The sequence below is a fragment of the Labrus mixtus genome, chromosome 9 (assembly GCF_963584025.1).
Source record: "Labrus mixtus chromosome 9, fLabMix1.1, whole genome shotgun sequence".
In the NCBI taxonomy this organism is placed as follows: domain Eukaryota; kingdom Metazoa; phylum Chordata; class Actinopteri; order Labriformes; family Labridae; genus Labrus; species Labrus mixtus.
The window spans coordinates 27,103,504-27,124,717 of NC_083620.1; the positions used below are offsets into that span (position 1 = coordinate 27,103,504).

A 21,214-nucleotide genomic window follows, 5' to 3' on the forward strand; every position below is an offset into this window, starting at 1 on the left:
AAAACAAAAAAGCCTCTACTTTCCTTAATTTATTTTTAAATCATTTAAAGGTTTTGATTGTGAGAATTTGATTTTGAAAATATATATGTGACTGTGATACGCTGATCTGAGCCCAAACTGAGACAAAAAATTAAGATTAGAATTTTATTCAGGAGAAAATAAAAACTAAATTTTTGTCAACATCCGTCAGATTCTACTAACACCAAACCTTTAACTGTTTTTAAAGTGATACAGAAGGACGGACACACACACACACACACACACACACACACACACACACACACACACACACACACACACACACACTGCAGATAGGCAGAGTGAGGGAGGAAACCATAACATAAAGGGGTCCAAGGAAAACAGACAGCTGGTGGATTGTGGGAAAAACTGCAGGGTGACCAAACACAGACACACACACACACACACACACACACACACACACACACACACACACACATCAGGTGATGAGAGAAAACACGGCATCATAAAAAACACACATACTGTACGTACAACCACACACATTAACACACACACACACACAAACATGCACACACACACGACCGCTATTTTATGTGCAATCGTCGGCTTCTTAAATTTAACCCGACACGGCTTAAAGAGCGTCTCGGGGAACACAACGGACTCACACACGCACACACACACAATGACATAAAACACACACACACACACACACACACACCATACCTGTTTGTACGCCGGTTTGACCCCGGGCATGAGCACCCTGTAACGGTCAACAAACTCCACAAAGGTGTAGCGGATTGGATATCCTGCACGACGGATCCGAATAGTCTCCATCATACCCGAGTACCTCAGCTGTCGCACACACAGCTCCCTGTCAAACAACTACACACACACACACACACACACACACACACACACACACACACACACACACACACACACACACACACACAAAGTGATATCTGTTTTTTGTTTGACATTTTAGATATTTTGTGACCCAGAAGCCTGAATGTAAAACCATCTCACACTTTTCTTTAAATCTGCAGAGAGAGACAGATATCAGACACAGTGACATCATGAAGAGGTAATAATAATAACATCCAATGAAAACAGCTTTACCAAGTTCTAAGTTTAACCTATTCAAAACGTTAATTAACAGCTGTAATAATCAGTATTTACCTGATAAGTTCATCAGCAGTTATTAATGATCTTACAACGTTACAAAAGGGAGAAATTCTCTAATTTAAAGTTTCTAAAATTAGAACATTTCTGGTTCGTTCTTCGTCTTAATCAGTTAACAAATATCTTTGGTTTGTGAACAATTCCAAGTATTTTGAGGAATGTCATCTTGGCCTTTAAGGAATTTGATATTTATTCATGATATGAGCAACTCTTGAAAACAAACCCTGATGTGACCCTCCTCCTAGTGGAGTTGTGTCTATGCTTTGCCAGCAGCTGCAGAATCACTCTATCAGAAAACACTGGTTATAGCTTTACGGGCAACTTTTGTCTAGCTGAATTGTTTCCTTTCAAATGTTTAGACAAAGTATAGAGGAAAGTACTCACCATGGGTTTCTTGTACTCGTTGGGTTTGATGCAGCGAACAAAGAAAGGCTGACAGACGCTCAGAGTTCTCATCAGCAGCTCCAGAGATCTCTTAAACTGACTGCTGAGCGTGGGAGAACGCTTCCTGGTCTCTGCCCCCTGGACACACACACACACACACACACACACACACACACACACACACACACACACACACACACACACACACACACACACACACACACACAGGGATTGACAACAGTGTAGAAAGTGTCAGGGTCAGAAACAATGAGGACTCTTTTTTCTCTTCCTGAGCTCTGACACTAACCTTTTTCCTCTTTTTGTGTCTCTAAATATAAAAGTCTCGGTCTGGCTGACTTTGCAGGTTCAGAGTTTAAAGCCAATCAAAAGTTCTGACAGAAAAAAGGAAAATATGTCCAGAGGGTGGAGCTGCAGGAATATAGTTCAACTGCTTTATTTTACAGATAAATCCAACAGAAACTCTTTTTGTAAAGTGAAACTGACGAGTATTTAATGAGTCCAGCTTCTCAAAACAAAGGATTTGAAGATGTTCTTCAGCATGCAATTAAAAATAATGGTAGTCAAATTAAACAAATCTAATATTTAAATAGAGTTTTAAATGAAAAGGTTTTGTTAAAATTGTCTGATTCTTCATAACCAATTAAGCAGAAATTAATTGCCATATTTAAAGGTAATGGAAATATGTTTTGTTCCACTCTTTCTTATTAATAATACAGTATATTATTATAATTATTATTATTTATCTGTCCACAGCTTCAAAGCAGCAGCAAAAACTCATTATTTAAACTCACCAGGACCTTCAGATGAAACCAATGGAGAAATAATTATATTCTAAGCTCAGGAAGATAACAGTAATTTACCGATTTTAGTTTCCCACAAACATAAAAGAAAGATGCATCATCTAGCTTAGCTTCATCAAAGATGGTAATCTACACTATGTATGTTTATATTAAACACAAAGACACATAAAGAAAATGTGTTTTCATTGGATATTAAAGAAGTCTGAATTAATTTCGCGAACAAAGGATATAAAATCGCTAAAGTTAACTTTGCTAAATTTATAAATATTAATATTATTTCAAAGTCTAAAATTTACAAGTGCACTATATGTTGTACAAATGACAGCGTGAAAGAAATATTAATCATTAAAAATGTTTAAAATAAAGTTATATCTGAATCCACGAGTACGTGTCGCCCTCTAGCGGTCAAGGAGAGAAAATACAGTTTTTAAATGACTGTAATGCTGTAAGCTAACATCACAGCTCACTTTAGTGTAGTTTACATAAATCCGGTTAATGTCAATGTCATGGTGATGTTTGAACTGACAAATAGTTCCTTACAGAGGAGAGTGGACATTAAAGAAAGAGGGAGGGTAACCCGAAACCCGAAACTTAACTCAACCAACCCTTACGAAGAGAAAGAGAAAGCTTGGTGGGAAAGAGAGGCTACGTGCTAACGGCTAACAGTCATCGACTGGGTGGCTGTTCCATATTAGCACGGTAGCAAATCTCGACATAACACCGGTGTTTCAATGTGTTGCATTTTTCGCTATAACACCGGGGACCTGATGTGTTTAAGACAAGAACAATGGATGGATTTCTGTGTGTTACATCGATCTACAAATGGTGAGTCATTTATTAAACGTTTGGTCTGAATGCTTGATTTTAGTGATGACCGCTTGTGTCGTAATATACAGTATGATAAAGTTGTTTACAGCTGGAGAAGGTGCATAAAGGTTCACCATCTTCAAAAAGAGGAGTCATAAATGTGGACAGTTTTTGTTCTTCCTCCCATTAATAAATGCCACCTAACCGTCACACACTTATCGATCGTTTCTGGCTTTATAACACATTCAGCGTTAGTTTTCTGCCCTCTAGCGGACACTGAGAAGAACTACACCAAAATGACAAATCAAGTTATATGTTGTAACAGGACAACGACGTTCACACTTCCGGTCAATACTTTTCAACTTAAATCTGTCCCAAATTTTTTTTTTTTGAAAAATAATGTTGAATTTTAAATAACGGAAGTAGCAACATAAATTGCACACCACATAGATGTTTACAAACAAGCAGATTGTTTAATTAACTCAACTTTATTTATTTATTTCTATAACCAAATGTGTGTTTAAAGATTGTAGAGGAGAGCCACATTATCTGACTACTCAAATATACTTGTGATGATACAATAAAGTGGTGTTATATCTATTTGAAACCGTTTCATAGTTTACCAGGTAAGATAATGTAAAAAAGGCTACTTACTAAAATATTGCCAAATACATGTGAACTTTAGCAGACTGAGCTAACTTGCCAACACAGACAGATTATTTTACAGTGTATGAGACAGACATGACGGACTTGTGCAAAAAATGTTTTTCCTAATTTTCAAATGATACATTAAAACCAATACAAGTGGAAACTTAATAAATCAATTGAATGATAATAAGTGATACAAAAAAATGTGTATTTTCATAGAAAGATCACCTGAGTTCTGATTCATTTTTGATATAACAGTTTTTTTTAAGAAAACATTTCAGGACAAAGATGAAGAAAACTAAAACAATCTCAAAACAAATATAACTTAAATTTAAATATTAAGCAGAGAAGACGTGCTGAAAATAAAACTATGAGTTTGGGATGAAAAAAGGCTGAAATAAAATATTAAATTAATTTGAAAAGATGAGGAGATGAACGGATGCAGTGACGGAGACGTTTGAAGGACTATTTTTAATTTTACCTTGAGAGGAGATCTAGCAGGAAGACCTACTGAGCTAGCAGCAGCACAACCACACAGAAACTGACATGAAGAGGCACACACACAGAAACACAGAAACACAGGACAGACAGAGGGGAGACACAGAGGGGAGACAAAGAGGACAGTAATGTTAGCTCTGAGCTGGACATTACTGAGAAACATTAGAAGAAGAAAAGTCGGAGCTTCCTGTGAGGTTTAGTTTAACTGTTAGTCCAATCAGATGTTTGTAGCATCCATCACTCGGTTTGAAGCCTGATTTACTTTTTTATTTTGATGATTTGTTTTTGGGCTTTTATGCTGTTATTTGACCGGACAGTGGATAAGAGTAGATTATCAGGGAGAGTGAGAGCGAGGAGTGACATGCAGGAAAACAGTCGCAGGTCGGACTAAAACCCAGGTTGTGTGTGTGTGTGTGTGTGTGTGTGTGTGTGTGTGTGTGTGTGTGTGTGTGTGTGTGTGTGTGTGTGTGTGTGTGTGTGTGTGTGTGTGTGTGTGTGTGTGTGTGTGTGTGTGTGTGTGTGTGTGTGTGTGTGTGTGTGTGTGTGTGTGTGTGTGTGTGTGTGTGTGTGTGTGTGTGTGTGTGTGTGTGTGTGTGTGTGTGTGTGTGTGTGTGTGTGTGTGTACCATGGCGACATCAGCGTGGAAGATTTGTTTGATGAACTTGTTCTTGGACGAGTGAACCAGCTGGATGATGTCTCCGTACAGAGTGTCTCTGTTCTTCTCCAGGAAACCTGCAGGACGCAGTCAAAGGTCGATTCAGTTCCTCCATACCGCCTGTTTTAAACACGGTCTGTTTCCATTATAGTAACGATAAAATATTAGCAAATAGAACTGAGCTTTAATTAAATACAGGAGGAGGAGTATTCTTACCTAAAAGCTGCTTCAAGCTACAGAGAATATGGGCCTACTATGACTTTTATGTTTTAACCGTGGTATTGAAATGGGTATCGATATCGTTTGTTTTTTACTTGAATCATATCTGAATTTATAACCTAGGTATAGTGACAACCCTAAAGACCAGTGTCCACCTGGAGTTCTTTTCTGAGCGGCAGCATGTTGCAGCAGGTTGTCGTCTGGAGAAAAGCGCAGCGCCCAAAATCTATTTTTCTGAGCACTCAGCATTTTTTGTGCAGCGACTCCGAGCACGTCGAGTTGAAAATCTTTTAACTTTTCAGAAAGGCGTTGTTGATATCCCCGGCGCTCTTTTCCAAATGTTTGATATTTCCTGTATTTTGTACCCCTATCCTCTCTGCTCCGTGTCGCCTGGGGTACAAACAATCCCAAATAAAACACATGCAGTAAAAAGTAACGGAGCAGTGTAGGTTATACAGCAGCCGTTGTCAACAGACCGTTGTCATAGCGACAGGTCGGAGGAGCAGCGCTTTTCTTCTCAGCGCACAAACAAGTGCAAGTGCTCCCGAGCGCACAGCCAACGCCTTTCTGCCCGGAAAAAATGCTAGGTGGACACAGGGCCTAACACTGACTCATAAATACACATTAAACAACTCACACACAGAAAAATGTACAGCACGTAGTAAAAGACCTGAGAGCAGATTTAACATAACTGAAGCAAACACGTCAAACTAGCTCCCTCTGTTTGTCTTTATATTCTCTTCCATTAAAGCTGTTTGAATCTCTCTGAGTGTGAAGAAACTCTGACCTCGTGTCTCGTAGAAAACCACTCCAGCGAAGTGTTGGATGCCAAACTGGGTCTCGTGGTTGTTCTTGGGAGGGATGTAGTTAGTGTTGACTTTGTGTTGGAAGTTCAGCTTGTTCAGCATGGTGGTGTCTGTGCCCTGAAGGACACACACACACACACACACACACACACACACACACACACACACACACACACACAAAGACAAAAGTAATATCTTTATTTAAAGTCGGGATGTGTTCACTCAGTCGACTGTTAAACATCATCACCCTCGTTTATCTGCTCCAGAAGTAAAAGTTGGTTAAATGATTTATTCATCCGGTCAAGCATCCCGCCACCTGCTGTAACTCCTCTTAATGTGCCCGCTCTCCTCGCTCTACTGCCAGGATGTAAACAAGCACAGTGAACAGCATCTCAAAGGAGCGGCACGGCTTTGGCAGGTTTTTGATCTCAGAATTTGAGATAAAAATGTGTCTAGGCTGTGTCAGGTTAAAACAGCATATCGACCACATCAGTGTGTTTAACGGGAGTGTGGACATTAACACGGGCTAGCACTGCTAACGTTAGCCACACTCTGCAAACCAAATTAGATTGTGAGTGTTTTCTTACCTCTAGACAAGTGGACTAGTCTAAAACATTTGGTAAATATAAGTCAGATGTTCACTCTCTTCCCTTTGAGCTCCACCACTTCCTGAGTGAAATATCTATTTTTAGACCCTAAATGATCCAATGTTTTGGCAGCTTTGTATGTCTGCAGGTTGGGTTTGTTCCCCCGAGGTTACTCTGGGTTTTCTGGAGCTAAAACTCTGAAAACAACTTGATGGGATCAGTGAGAGAATCCAGAACAGAAAACAGATCTGGACAACAATCTGCTGAGAATATGAAGCTCAGCTGGAGGATAATGCAGATTCAGCTGCTAAATCATTCAGAGTTTATCAGCTGCACCTTTCACATCATCGTTCCTCATGTTATCAAGTTTCACAGCTTTGACCTTTGAGGGGAGTTTCCACTGTCCACCATCCCGAGTGTGTGTACCTTGGGAAACTTGCTCTCCTCGTCGATGAGCGAGATGATGTTCATGGGTTTGATGGCGATCATGTCCAGGGCGTCCTGGTTGTCGGTGAACTCGATGTGCTGCCAGTTGATGTTCTCCAGGTTGTACTCCTCCTGCTCCAGCTTGAAGACGTGGCGCACAAAGAACTGCTGCAGGTTCTCGTTGGCGAAGTTGATGCACAGCTGCTCAAAGCTGCAGAGGGGGGAGGGGGGGGGGGGGCGGCAGATGATGCAATGTCAGACATGGATGTTTAATCTGAAATGTTGGAGTCTGTAAGAGGCCAGCTTCATTTCAGGCTGCACAGAGCTGCAGAGGTGAATAGTGAGAACACCCTGTGTGTGTGTTACTATGTTCATGTTTCACCTGTTAACTGTGAAGTTCTCAAAGCCGAAGATGTCCAGCAGTCCGATGGAGCGTCTGAGAGCTTTGGGTTGTAATGACGCAGGCTTATAAATAGCTGCATTGATTTTCTCCACGATCCACACAAACAACCTGCCGTATATTCCCTGCAAACAACACACACACACACACACACACACACACACACACACACACACACACACACACACACACACACACACACACACACACACACACACACACACACAGGCATTTTCATCACGTTCAGACTAATCGTTTAGTCTAAATAATATCCCCCATAATGCTCATCACTAGTTCTCACAGTCTCATTTATTTAATTCTTCTCCTGTCAAACCAGAACACCCTTAATTTACTGTCATGAACATGTCACTCCTACACTGAGCTGCAGGTGGCGATGTTGCTCATTCAAAAAACTGCAGTTTGTCAACAAAGGCAGAAGAAGAGGTAGAAAGTAAACAAGGATGATAACAGATGTCTAAATACTTAAAACAGGAGATCTGCAGATGTTTGATGAGGGAAAAACTTAATTTAACATTTGATCTTAAAGCCCCTGTGAGGAGTTTTTTTAGCTGCTTATGAAACAGACTGACATCAATACTGATGTCTCTATATGACCTGAACGCTTAAACGAGGCCATCAGTGACAAAATGAATGTTCCTACATGGTTATTTTAAACATCTGGCACGGTGTCATGGGGTGTGAGACGAGATGATTCACAGCACTCTGAAGAAACAGCTTTTTTTACATTTCTTACAGCAAATAGCAAGAGTGATACATTTTAGTGTTAAAAAAAAAAAGTAGGATGACACTTAAGGCCGAAAACCCGGTTAGCAAAGCTTGAAGTTAGATTTGATAAATATACAAACATGTTTTACCTTCACAAAAGCGTCGCGCACATCCAGAGCCTGTTCCATGCTGAGCGGAGTGGAGACGGTTTCTCCTCTAGTGATCAGAGTACGACTGGTCAGACAGTTCATCAGATCCTTACTGTCCACCTGAACACACACACACACACACACACACACACACACACACACACACACACACACACACACACACACACACACACACACACACACACACACATTGAGATGCACTTTACCTCACCCAAACAGATGTTTGATATTTATGAGTGTGTGTGTGTGTGTGTGTGTGTGTGTGTGTGTGTGTGTGTGTGTGTGTGTGTGTGTGTGTGTGTGTGTGTGTGTGTGTGTGTGTGTGTGTGTCACCTCCAGTAGCGTAGCAGCTGTGGTGAGGTGAGCACTGCGGACGACCTCGCAGGCATCCAGGTTGTCATAGTTACGAGCTGCGGGGTCAAAGATCATCAGGGTTTATAAAGATAATCTGAAAGTTGTACTGTAAGTAACTGAGAGTGCACAAGAGGTTAAAAAACCACAACATTTGTCAGCTGGCTTTCTCAACTCCTCACACAAAACATTAAACTAACAACAACAACACATTAAACTAACAACAACAAAACATTAAACTAACAACAACAAAACATTAAACTAACAACAACAAAACATTAAACTAACAACAACAACACATTAAACTAACAACAACAAAACATTAAACTAACAACAACAAAACATTAAACTAACAACAACAAAACATTAAACTAACAACAACAACAAAACATTAAACTAACAACAACAAAACATTAAACTAACAACAACAACAAAACATTAAACTAACAACAACAAAACATTAAACTAACTAACAACAACAAAACATTAAACTAACAACAACAAAACATTAAACTAACAACAACAAAACATTAAACTAACAACAACAACAAAACATTAAACTAACAACAACAAAACATTAAACTAACAACAACAAAACATTAAACTAACAACAACAACAAAACATTAAACTAACAACAACTAAACATTAAACTAACAACAACAAAACATTAAACTAACAACAACAACAAAACATTAAACTAACAACAACAAAACATTAAACTAACAACAACAACAAAACATTAAACTAACAACAACAAAACATTAAACTAACTAACAACAACAAAACATTAAACTAACAACAACAAAACATTAAACTAACAACAACAAAACATTAAACTAACAACAACAACAAAACATTAAACTAACAACAACAAAACATTAAACTAACAACAACTAAACATTAAACTAACAACAACAAAACATTAAACTAACAACAACTAAACATTAAACTAACAACAACAACAAAACATTAAACTAACAACAACAACAAAACATTAAACTAACAACAACAAAACATTAAACTAACTAACAACAACTAAACATTAAACTAACAACAACAAAACATTAAACTAACAACAACAAAACATTAAACTAACAACAACAAAACATTAAACTAACAACAACAACAAAACATTAAACTAACAACAACAAAACATTAAACTAACTAACAACAAAACATTAAACTAACAACAACAAAACATTAAACTAACTAACAACAACTAAACATTAAACTAACAACAACAAAACATTAAACTAACAACAACAAAACATTAAACTAACAACAACAAAACATTAAACTAACAACAACAACAAAACATTAAACTAACAACAACAAAACATTAAACTAACAACAACAACAAAACATTAAACTAACAACAACAAAACATTAAACTAACTAACAACAACTAAACATTAAACTAACAACAACAAAACATTAAACTAACAACAACAAAACATTAAACTAACAACAACAAAACATTAAACTAACAACAACAAAACATTAAACTAACAACAACAACAAAACATTAAACTAACAACAACAAAACATTAAACTAACTAACAACAACTAAACATTAAACTAACAACAACAAAACATTAAACTAACAACAACAAAACATTAAACTAACAACAACAACAAAACATTAAACTAACAACAACAAAACATTAAACTAACAACAACTAAACATTAAACTAACAACAACAACAAAACATTAAACTAACAACAACAAAACATTAAACTAACAACAACAACAAAACATTAAACTAACAACAACAAAACATTAAACTAACAACAACAACACATTAAACTAACAACAACAAAACATTAAACTAACAACAACAAAACATTAAACTAACAACAACAACACATTAAACTAACAACAACTAAACATTAAACTAACAACAACTAAACATTAAACTAACAACAACAAAACATTAAACTAACAACAACAAAACATTAAACTAACAACAACTAAACATTAAACTAACAACAACAACAAAACATTAAACTAACAACAACTAAACATTAAACTAACAACAACTAAACATTAAACTAACAACAACAACACATTAAACTAACAACAACAACACATTAAACTCAAGGGAGAAGTTTCCTTTAAAGGTACCGTACACTTCCGATCATTAATGTTGTATTTGCATCGTTCATATTTTTATGAGAACTTTTGAACTAAAGTTCGGTTCTTGCTCTTTCAGTATCTGATGGTGTTCACTTTGACAGGAAAGAGGGAGACGGATCTAGTTACCATGCAGGAGCAGTACCAAACATTACAACAGTATCAAACATATCAGTGATTTAAGAAGCTGAGCTCCTTCAGCAGGAAGCTTTACCTTCATATCTGAGGTTTCCCATGTGTAATATAGCAGCCAGCAGTTTGGTAATCTCCCAGTTCTCTTTGTCTGTGAACATCAGAACCTGCAGAACATAACAAATTAAAACTATAAGTCTTGATTTGACAAAAAAGTTGATCATATTCCAGTTTCTATATTTCTACATATTCTCGGGGTGTGGTTTGTATCTGGACCTTCATTGCAGAGCGGATGTTGGAGTACTCTTTCAAGTCGTCTCTGCCGTCGCACACTGTACAGTTACCCTGCAGAGACACAGAGGGATGGATGGGAAATCAAGTTTGCTTCAAAAGGAAAAAAAGACTTCTTGGGTATAATGAAATATTGATGAAGATTCTATCATTGATAGTGTCTCATCTTCTTATCATTCATCTCTGTTGTCCCTGTTGAAAGGTCAGGTTCCCCTATAAGGCTGCATGTTCTTAGTCAGCAGCAACTAAAAGTTTGTTGTTGCCATGAGTGACAGGTTACACGATCTGAAGGAGGAACTCGACTCACTATGGTCAGGTAGGTGTAGTCGGCGGCTTTGCTCAGCCCCAGTTTCTTCTTCTCGTCTGCGGTCATGCCTTTGAGCATGCAGTAAAAGACGTGATAGTTCCTCTCATCAGACGCCTGCAGAGAGAGAGAGAGAGAGAGAGAGAGAGAGAAAGGTGTGTCATCATCACATCATTCACTCACAGTGATCATCACTGAGGAAACTTTCTGTGTCGTACCTGCCGACAGACTCTGGACTTCTCCAGCAGGTATTGCTCTATCTTGGCTCCCTCGATGGCTCCTCTCTTGTTGAAGTGGATGTCGATGTATTTACCAAAACGAGATGAGTTGTCATTGCGGATTGTTTTAGCGTTTCCAAAGGCTTTAAGGAAAAACAAAAGAAACCTGTTATTATAAAATCTGATGCACGCTGTGGATCAGTGGTATGGTCAGTCGTCTCTCAGGCGGAAGATCAGAGGTTCGATCCCCAGCTCCTGCAGCCACATGTCTGATGAGTTCTTGGGAAAGACCTTTAACCCCAAGCTGGCTCTGCTGCTTACTGTGTAAAAGCGAAGACTAGAAAAGTGCAATTTGACCCTCAAGTCCATTTACCATTTACCGCACTGATATGTGTGCATGAACCCACCATCATGTGTGAACCTTTGTGTGTTTTTCATGATGTACCACTAAGAACTCTTACAAGAAACCATAAATGTAATGAAGATGTAGACCTGAAACAAATGTTGAAAATTGTTTGTGTCAGATACAATTGTTGGTTTGATATCTACAACTGTCCTCTGCCCTCTCTAACTTGTGTTTAAATGTGTTCACTGTGTGCTTTATAATGGAGAACCTGTGAGTTTGAACAGAGACTAAAACATTACATCTTAAATGGACAGGTTATGAGTCCAGGGGCCTTTTGGCAGAGACGTTTAAAAGACCTTTTGGAGTAAGAGAAAGAGCTACACATTTTTTAGTTTGGTCTTATTTTGTCATTTTTGTTTCTCTTAGGTGTTTTATTGCCTCCCTCTGAAGTATTTTTTTTATTGTTTTTGTCTCCATTATAATAACCACATTACTCCAACGACGAGAAAAAAGTTGTAGAGTCTTCAAACACAGGCCTCGTCTAAGGGGCCCCCTGAGTCCCTTGGCCCCTGGCACTTTGCCCCGTAGGCCCGTTCAGAGATCCCTTCAGTGTACTGTGGTGTGACGTTGCAGTATTGTTTTTCCTTTAGGTGAGACTTTAACACTGAGCTTGATTAAAGTGTAAATGATGCCTGCATATCTTATTTCCTCTCTGAGGTCGGTCAGACAGACAACGTTGTGTTATCCCGTACTCAGACATAGACGCACATTTCAATGGACACAAACGATGAAACATTTTATCATCTGGTCCTTCAGTTCATTATTTTTACATTGTAGGTAAAGTTTTTATATAAATAAACTTAATGCCAGGGCGTCGGGAGCAGCTGTAGGATTTGTAAATCACTGGACTGCACTGAAGTTTTGAATTTCTTCTGTGTGTGTGTGTGTGTGTGTGTGTGTGTGTGTGTGTGTGTGTGTGTGTGTGTGTGTGTGTGTGTGTGTGTGTGTGTGTGTGTGTGTGTGTGTGTGTGTGTGTGTGTGTGTGTGTGTGTGTGTGTGTGTGTGTGTGTCTGTGTGTGTGTGTGTGTGTGTGTGTGTGTGTGTGTGTGTGTGTGTGTTGCTACCTTCTAGTATAGGGTTTGCTTCCAGGACCTGCTGTTCTATCCAGGAGTGTTGACCGCTGATGGCTGCCAGGAACTGAAGGATCAGTTTGGTGCTTTCTGTCTTCCCTGCTCCCGATTCCCCACTATGAGATCACACAAAGGAGCTTAATAATAACACTGAGTTGTGATAAAGATTGTACTTCTAGTTAAAGCTGCTTGATGCTGCAGTTCTCTTTTCTACCTGATGATGCAGCACTGGTCACGGTTGTTCCTCTGCATGTTGAAGTAACAGTTGTCTGCGATGGCAAAGATGTGGGGGGGCATTTCCCCGATCTTCTTGTTGGTGTAGAGGCGGATCTGGTCGGCTGTGTAGATGGGCAGCAGCTGGTAAGGGTTCACAGCCACAAGGATGGAGCCCGTGTAAGTCTGCACACAGAGGAATCAAAAAAATGTCTTTTTAGTCTGAGGTACTTTCCTAAAAGTTTGCATATGTTCAGCATTGTGGTGGTAGGATTCAGATCCTTTGATCCAATGGGACAAATAAAACTGCTTCATACAGTATCATCATCAGTTCAGCTTATGGATCAGTTTTGGTCACACAATTATTATTTTTTTTTTAAAAAAATGGCATAAACATATGTTTTAAAAAAATAAATGCAGACACAGAAATGCACATTTCATACACAGATGGGCACATGCATTTTCATGTGTGTTTAGTAGCTCTGTATCTGAAAGCCTCATTAGGATCAGGGCTGCAAAAAAGATATTTAGTACATAACAGCTGATGTGTTAATTGTCCATGCAACTAAACCTTTATTTGTATTATCTCAATTATTGAATTAATTCAGAAATAACAAAAAAAATCCATAAAATTCTCAGTGTACAGTTTTGTTTTCTGACTATGAGTTGTGTGCAGTTTCTTAAATAAATATGAAGTCACACTAAAAATCGATTAAACTTCAGATTCTGCGCTCTCTGCTCACACAACGACATCAGGACAGAGAGCCGGGAGCTGCAGCAGTCGGAGGGTAGATGATGATGACACGGGGCTCGTCGCTCAGATGGTGAGGATGACAAGGAGAGCGTATCAGTGTTAGCCACTTGAGAACAGGCGGCCATGTTGGTCACAAATCACCTTGTACCCGGGCTGCAGCTCTGAGCTTTGTTGTCGCTTAGTCTAAAACATCATCGTTTAAGACTGTTTCCACTCAGTACCATGAAGTTTTCTCATCACTCATGACATGATGCATTTTTTATTGTGTTTGTCAAACGTATTACATGCAACATGCGCGCAGTTTACAGACACAGCTGTGCTGATGTGTGATAAGTGCATTCTTTAAACTGATGCTGGATCTCTCCTGACTCATGCTTATCATGCTTGAGCTGACTTACCCTGCCACCACAGTTTGTCTTCAGAGGATTCAGGTTGAAGGAAGGGATAAGAAGGAGGTCAGGAAGGATAAGAGAGAATAAAGAAGCAAGAAAAATGAAATGAGAGCAGAAAAGCAGCCGACAGGCCACTCTGAGGAAGGATGAAGAGGTGATTCTGACAGTATTGGTTAAGATCATTCAAGCACTTGATGAAGTTTGAAGTTGATGAAGCGCCTCTAATAAGAAAAAGAGTGAAATTTAAGATAAAGGTACCAAAGAACGTACTGTCCGGCAGTATAGGTCTTATTTCAAGCAGCTAATAATGACCGAACATTTATTCTCACAACTTTTCCTAACATACAGCGAGCGAGAAAATCCAAATGGAGTGGAAACATTTGCCAATATATAATTTACATACATGAGCAAGATGAGTTTTTTTTCTAGTGTTGGTCATTTCTGTTTTTTGCAAATGCATTACAAGTGTCAGAAGATTTGCAGTGAAAGATCCCGTCAACATTTCACTCAGCCTGTTTGTTGTCACTCGGAGCAGGTTACTACATCCTCACAGAGAAATGCTGAGACTCTCTGAGGTTGGTTCACCTGCTGCTCATAGACGGCTTCAGTAAGGTCTTGTAATTGTAATGGGAGCGAAGAAGAGTGAGAAAAGAGTGAGAAGGTCTAGAAGGTTGGGACAAGCCCAAGACGTTTATCCAAGACCAAATCTGAAAAGTCAACTCGGACTGAGTGCACAAGTAAACAAAATGTAACTAAAGTAAAACATTTTATCAGGTGATAAGATATCATGACAAATATAATAAGTAACATGATTTCACATGATTACGTTTACTTTAATCTACATTAATTGCCTTGTGATAGGAGATCGTTTTAATCCGTTATCATTGATTAGGCTGGGTTTGTAGCATGGGGAGCTATGAATATTACAAATCAATCCCAGGGGCCTTTTGCTCAGTCCATTCTTAATATTAACCTACCTGCATCTGTAGGTCTGGTATTTGCTGCTATACTCAGCAGCAGCTGTTTTAGTGAACAGTTTTAGTTTAGTTTAGTTTTAGTGAGTCATATGTTTTGTTTTGGTGGAAGTTTTTAATCTAACTTCTCTGTTGATTAGAAGTGTTGGTAAAACAAGATATTGCTGGAAATCTGACAAATTTCAAGAGAGAAATCCAACCAGCAAGTTGAGAGATCACCTAACTCTATGGCAGTGGTGTCCAAACTTTTTTTCTTGCGGGCCAAAATTGTCGTGTTAGAATCGCTCGCGGGCCACAGGTTTTGTTTTTTTAAATATAGTTATATAGAAAAAATAGTAAGGCTTTGTAGATCAGAATCAAAAGGCTCGCTAAAGAAACCCTTTAATAAAAGGAAATCAAATATTTTGATTTCTTCGTTCTACTTTATTTGTTTTTTTCTCAGAATCAAGCCTGTAACGTGGTTCATTTCTTTGGAAAAGCTTTCTGCATTTAGCTCAGGTCATTAAATGGTTAAACAACAGTCCGCTTGTTTGCAAAAACTTTGCATACGTCTTTTTTTCATAGTTTACAAAAAATGTGGAAAATAGTAAAAGCTGTAGATTTAAAAACAACAACAACAACAACATACATGTTACTGAACATTTTCTATTTTAGGAATATTGATCAGTCCTTGTTAACATGAAAAATAAAAATAAGATAATGTGCCGATCTTAATCAAGACCTCAAAATCTTCTGATTCTTCATTTGAAGTCACGGGCCGCAAAAAAAACCCTCAAGGGCCGCAAATGGCCCTCGGGCCGCACTTTGGACACCCCTGCTCTATGGGTTCTACCAGTATGAAATAATTTTCCATTTAACTGGGTTGTATTGAAGTAATGAGAAAACACGGCTCAGATGTCATGCAGGAGAATGACATTTGTAGATACCGTGTTAATGCCTGGTGGAAGTGGGGTTAGCTTGTACTGAAGAGTTTTCCATGTCAGGTGAATACGTTGTCGTTGTTCATTACACTATATTTAGTATCAGTCTGCAGCAGTAGTGAAATAACAGTATTGCAGTAACACTCACATATATGAGTTTGTCTCTGTATCGTATGAGGAGGTTGCGGAGGATGCCAGCTTCATTGAGGTCTCCCAGGCGAATCATGTCCTCCACCCCGTGGATGGAGGTGGGATGCATCGGCTTGATGTTGGTGGCATTTTGGGGGGAGATCCAGTGCTCCTGCAGGTCAAAGAGGGGAGGTGGGTGAAATGAAATAGAAGACTGAATGGAAAAAGATTGAGACCACAGCTGTTTCCAGACTTACATTTCCTTCATCATCGAGCACTTGGATCTGTCCCGAGTCGCAGAGTTTGACCACGGCGCCGATCGGCACCTCAAACTCCCGACCAGTCTTCAGGTCCAGCCAGACATAGTCGCCCTGGAAAGAAACCAAGAAACAAAGATATTAAACGGGTACCTGGGTTAGGTCGGGGATCACAATGTTGTTTACTTGTTACAATTTGAATTCAGGCTCAGAATGACAGTATAGAATAGAATAGAATAGAATGACTTTATTGATCCCAAACTGGGAAATTGTGTTGTTACAGCAGCAGGTTATCAGAGCAAATAAAACAATAGAAGAGATACAAAGTAAATAAGCACTTATATAGAATATAGAATATAAAATAAAAGAAATAAGACGAGAAGCGAGTACGATCATAAACAGAACCAGAGAGGGAGCTTCTTCCTTATGACCATACATTTGATTCATAAGTTAGAAAAACACTGATTTTAAGTTTATAATTATAAGTTGATCACAACCATTATCATGATCCATACTTTAATGATTGAATCGGAACCATTTGTCACACTACACCTATAAGAGATTCAGTCATCAGACATGTCTCAGCCTCTTATCATATTACTTCCTTTACTACATCTGTAGGAGCTGCTCAGACTCATCAGGGTTTGTAAATTAATTCCAGTAAGTCGTCAGAAAAGTGAAATAAACCCCAGATGATGTTCTGGTCCAGACCGACTCTGAAGCTTCTGAAACTTTTAAGGCTGGATGCATGCGCCTGTAGTCTGTTAGAATAGACTCCCAACAATAAGACACAGTCACCACTGAGCAGTGGGGCTAATATGTGAATATATAATATGTGGGTGTTTTTTTCATTATCCATTATTTAGAGATGGACAGTGGATAAAGTCAGAGATCAGGGAGAGAGCGAGAGGGGAACGACATGCAGGAAAGGGGACCCAGGACAGATTCGAACCTGGGCCGTCTGTCCCGCTTGAAGGACTACAGCCTTCAGTGTTGAATGAAGAGGATATCTGAATTACTATGAAGACACTCTTGGCTCTACTCTGATCAACATTAGCAAGTTGTCTGAAACGTGCAAATATAATGCAAGAACTTCAGGAGCGAGCGTCTATATTAAAAAGAAAAAACACCAGTTTGATTTTCATTTTGTCAGACACAAAGTTAGAGCAGGTCTGAACACAACCTTTGAACTATGTGGATTTTGTGACTTCTGACATCCAGTCTAGCTGTTTCCCCTGGTTCCAGTCTTTCTGCTAAGCTAACTGGCTACAACTTTACATAATCTCTTTGTAAAACTGTGTTTGATGCTTAGGCAAGACCACTTATGATAAGAAGTATTTCTGACTGATCAGTGTTCTTCTGACAATTATGACTGTTGTCTTCATCAAACTTAGTTTATTTTTCTTTTGATTAACTTTATTTTTAACTGTTATCGTCTGCTGTCACAGATCATTTCCTCGTTCATTTGGTCATACAGTAGTAACTGATAACCATGAGCTGAGCAGAGAGTGCAGGGATAAACTCCCCTAAATACAAAAGACTAATGTGAAAACATGGACTTGCATCTGTGGACAAAGAACTCAACACCCCTGTGATGACTCATTCTGCAAAAGATGGGGAATAACTGATCTTGTTGTTTAACTGAAAATCTTACACATTAGATCTTCACTGGACAAATATGAAAACAATATCAATATATCATCTCTTTTAGGTTGTTTTTTTAAAATGAAAAAGCATATTAGCATTTGTCTACACATGTAACTTTTCCTCTGAGACAGTGCTTCCCAACCTTCTTCTGCTTGTGACCCAACTTTGACTCCACAAAAAAAATGTCCACCAGACATCCAAAACACAAACAGCTTTTTGCTCAGATTAATTTGTTTTCCATCATCAATAGTTTTTCTACTGTGTTCCAGTAAACATTAATTTTGGACCACATTTTGATTTTTCATGTAAATTATTATGGACAGAGGAAGAAAAGCTGAGATGACATTTCTGCACAATAGATGAGAGACTTTGATAGGTCCTTGTTTTGACTTGAGTAGCCTGTGTTACATATATATTATTAATATACAAGATATTTCATATTAATTAATAAATACACATTTCAGGCGACTCCATTTGAATTCCATGCGCCCCACCTTCAGTCTGGACCCCGAGGTTGGGAAAGCCTGCTCTAAGGAAATGTTTGTTTATTTCAATGATGTTCAAAACAGAAGTTAAATATCTGTTACTACTGTATTTAAGATGTACTTTGTTGCTGACAGACGTTGCCACAAATTGTTGCCTTTGTGGTTTTTAATATCATACAACAGGGTAGAATCATACAGACACACACAGGTACACATATCTTAAACATGGTGTTCAGATGTACAATTATGATTCATTATTCCAAACGTATTCAAATAGCAGAAAACCACATTTCTGTGATTCAAGCACAATTATTAAAACACTAAATTATACCATAACAACAAGGCCGTGCAACGAATCATTGATAATTAATGCATGAAACAAGGACAGACACACACCACACTGATCAGATAAAAACACACACACACACACACACACACACACACACACACACACACACACACACACACACACACACACACACACACACACACAGAGTGTCTGCATACCGGCATCAGTGTGCTGTGTTTCATCACTGTGTTGACGTTGCGTAGCAGCGCCCATTTAGCCAAATCCTTCTCATAGAGCTCCACATAGCTCCTCCGCCTGTACATCTTCACGTGTGTTCAACAAACTCACACACTCAAAGAAAGTATATCCAATAGCACCACACCTCTACTCCACAAAAACGAAAAAAAAATCCTCTATTGCAGGAGAAGAGCGTCCGACATTTATGCACCATACATGTCCTCTGGAATGGACGATTTCCAAATATATCCAGGTAGAATATCAAACTCAGTCTCAGTGGTAATACATGAAGCTGTCATAAAGAACTGATAAGTCCAAAATTCATCAAAGGTTGAAATCCATCAGATCACCGTCACAGTGACCTCTGGTTCTCACCCATAGGTTCAAAAAATGGAAAAGTCCAAACGTAAAGAATCAGGTCCAATATGAGACATATTTAAGTGAAACAGGTTTAAACTTCCTGCTTTAGTTTTCACTCCCTGTACATTTCTTGTCTTCCATACTTTGTCTCCTAAAGAAGAAAACTTTTTAAATAAAAAAAACAGCTTTCTCCTCAGTTTCAGATCAATGAAGTCAGTTTTCCCTTCAGTGACATTTTTGGACAATCCTCCTTCTCTCTCTCTCTCTCTCTCTGACACACTCATACTTTGTTAACCCAGCCCCCTGCAACCTCCCCTGTTGCCCATGGCAACAAGAAGTCACCTCCTCCTCAGGTGTATCCTATGGTGTTGAATTTCTTCAAGGATAAATATAAAGTACAGGCAATGAGCTTTAACTTGTAATCTCTGTGACCTCCTTGATTCATTATCACTATAACAAAGTCACTTCATCTGTTTTTGCTCCAAACAAAGTCGAGCTATAACAACCTTTAGAATTCCTCCTGGTCAAGTAAATATAAATGTATGTCTCGTATATGTTGTATATGTTTTCACTTATCCACTCCTGAAAATTTCAAGACAATTTATTGCGATTTGCCCCTGAAAATCCTTCTGAGTATTTTGTTCTCCCATGCACCACACAGCGGGAGACGATCCCTGTGGAACAGCAGGGGTTAAAATTACAAAATTGATCATGGTTAAAATACAACCTTTTGGATTTTGAGCTTTTAAGTCTGAACAGGAAATTTCCCCACAGTATGTCTTACTTCGAACCAGACATGAGACAACATCCAGAGTCTGGATGGTGTCCTGTCAGGAGGAAACCTGCATGAATATCCTCTTCCTCTGTCTATTTCAGTATCTACTGTTTCTACTTCTACAATCGTCTACAGTATGTTTATCCACTGATGCATCACGTCAGTCAATTGGTCAACTAATTAAGTCAGTTTGAAGTATTTTTTTAAAACTACACGACTGATAATCTTAGACATTTTGTTAACTTTTGGTTCCAGGTTGATGAATTTAGCAGATTTTTTCAGTTCTTTGACTTTGACGTCAGTGCTTTAATGACAAAATCAGAAAAAAGTTCCTAACTAAAACATTGTCACTCTCGGTAGTTGGCATCAGAATTACAAGTGATTTAAACAAATTATTATTTTTGTACGTTGGCCCTCAGTGTCGGTTAAAAAGTATGTACAAGCTGCCATGTGTCTCTTGCCCGGGCCGTGAACCGGCTGTAGCTCCGGTCATCGGGCTTTCTCTCCTCACTCTACTGCCCTGATGTAAACAAGTGAAGAGTAGCATCTCTTTGGAGCAGCACTGTT

General features: G+C 38.6%; 1 protein-coding gene across 1 annotated transcript in view; it reads right to left on the minus strand.

Annotated features, from left to right (window-relative positions):
- The window catches only part of myo7aa (myosin VIIAa), a 39,253-nt gene extending 19,265 nt beyond the window's left edge, over nt 1–19,988 (minus strand). The window contains exons 1-17 of the mRNA XM_061047199.1: nt 19,494–19,988; nt 16,855–16,968; nt 16,617–16,769; nt 13,430–13,614; nt 13,210–13,331; nt 11,740–11,882; nt 11,525–11,638; nt 11,203–11,271; nt 11,009–11,093; nt 8,642–8,718; nt 8,288–8,407; nt 7,395–7,537; nt 7,013–7,223; nt 5,981–6,116; nt 4,945–5,051; nt 1,546–1,683; nt 703–861 (exon numbers count right to left, since the gene is read on the minus strand). Of these exons, the coding sequence (XP_060903182.1) occupies nt 703–861; nt 1,546–1,683; nt 4,945–5,051; nt 5,981–6,116; nt 7,013–7,223; nt 7,395–7,537; nt 8,288–8,407; nt 8,642–8,718; nt 11,009–11,093; nt 11,203–11,271; nt 11,525–11,638; nt 11,740–11,882; nt 13,210–13,331; nt 13,430–13,614; nt 16,617–16,769; nt 16,855–16,968; nt 19,494–19,598 (2,181 nt within the window). The 5' untranslated portion in view covers nt 19,599–19,988. The remainder of the gene's footprint in view (nt 1–702; nt 862–1,545; nt 1,684–4,944; nt 5,052–5,980; nt 6,117–7,012; nt 7,224–7,394; nt 7,538–8,287; nt 8,408–8,641; nt 8,719–11,008; nt 11,094–11,202; nt 11,272–11,524; nt 11,639–11,739; nt 11,883–13,209; nt 13,332–13,429; nt 13,615–16,616; nt 16,770–16,854; nt 16,969–19,493) is intronic.
- Between the last annotated feature and the right edge of the window lie 1,226 nt (nt 19,989–21,214).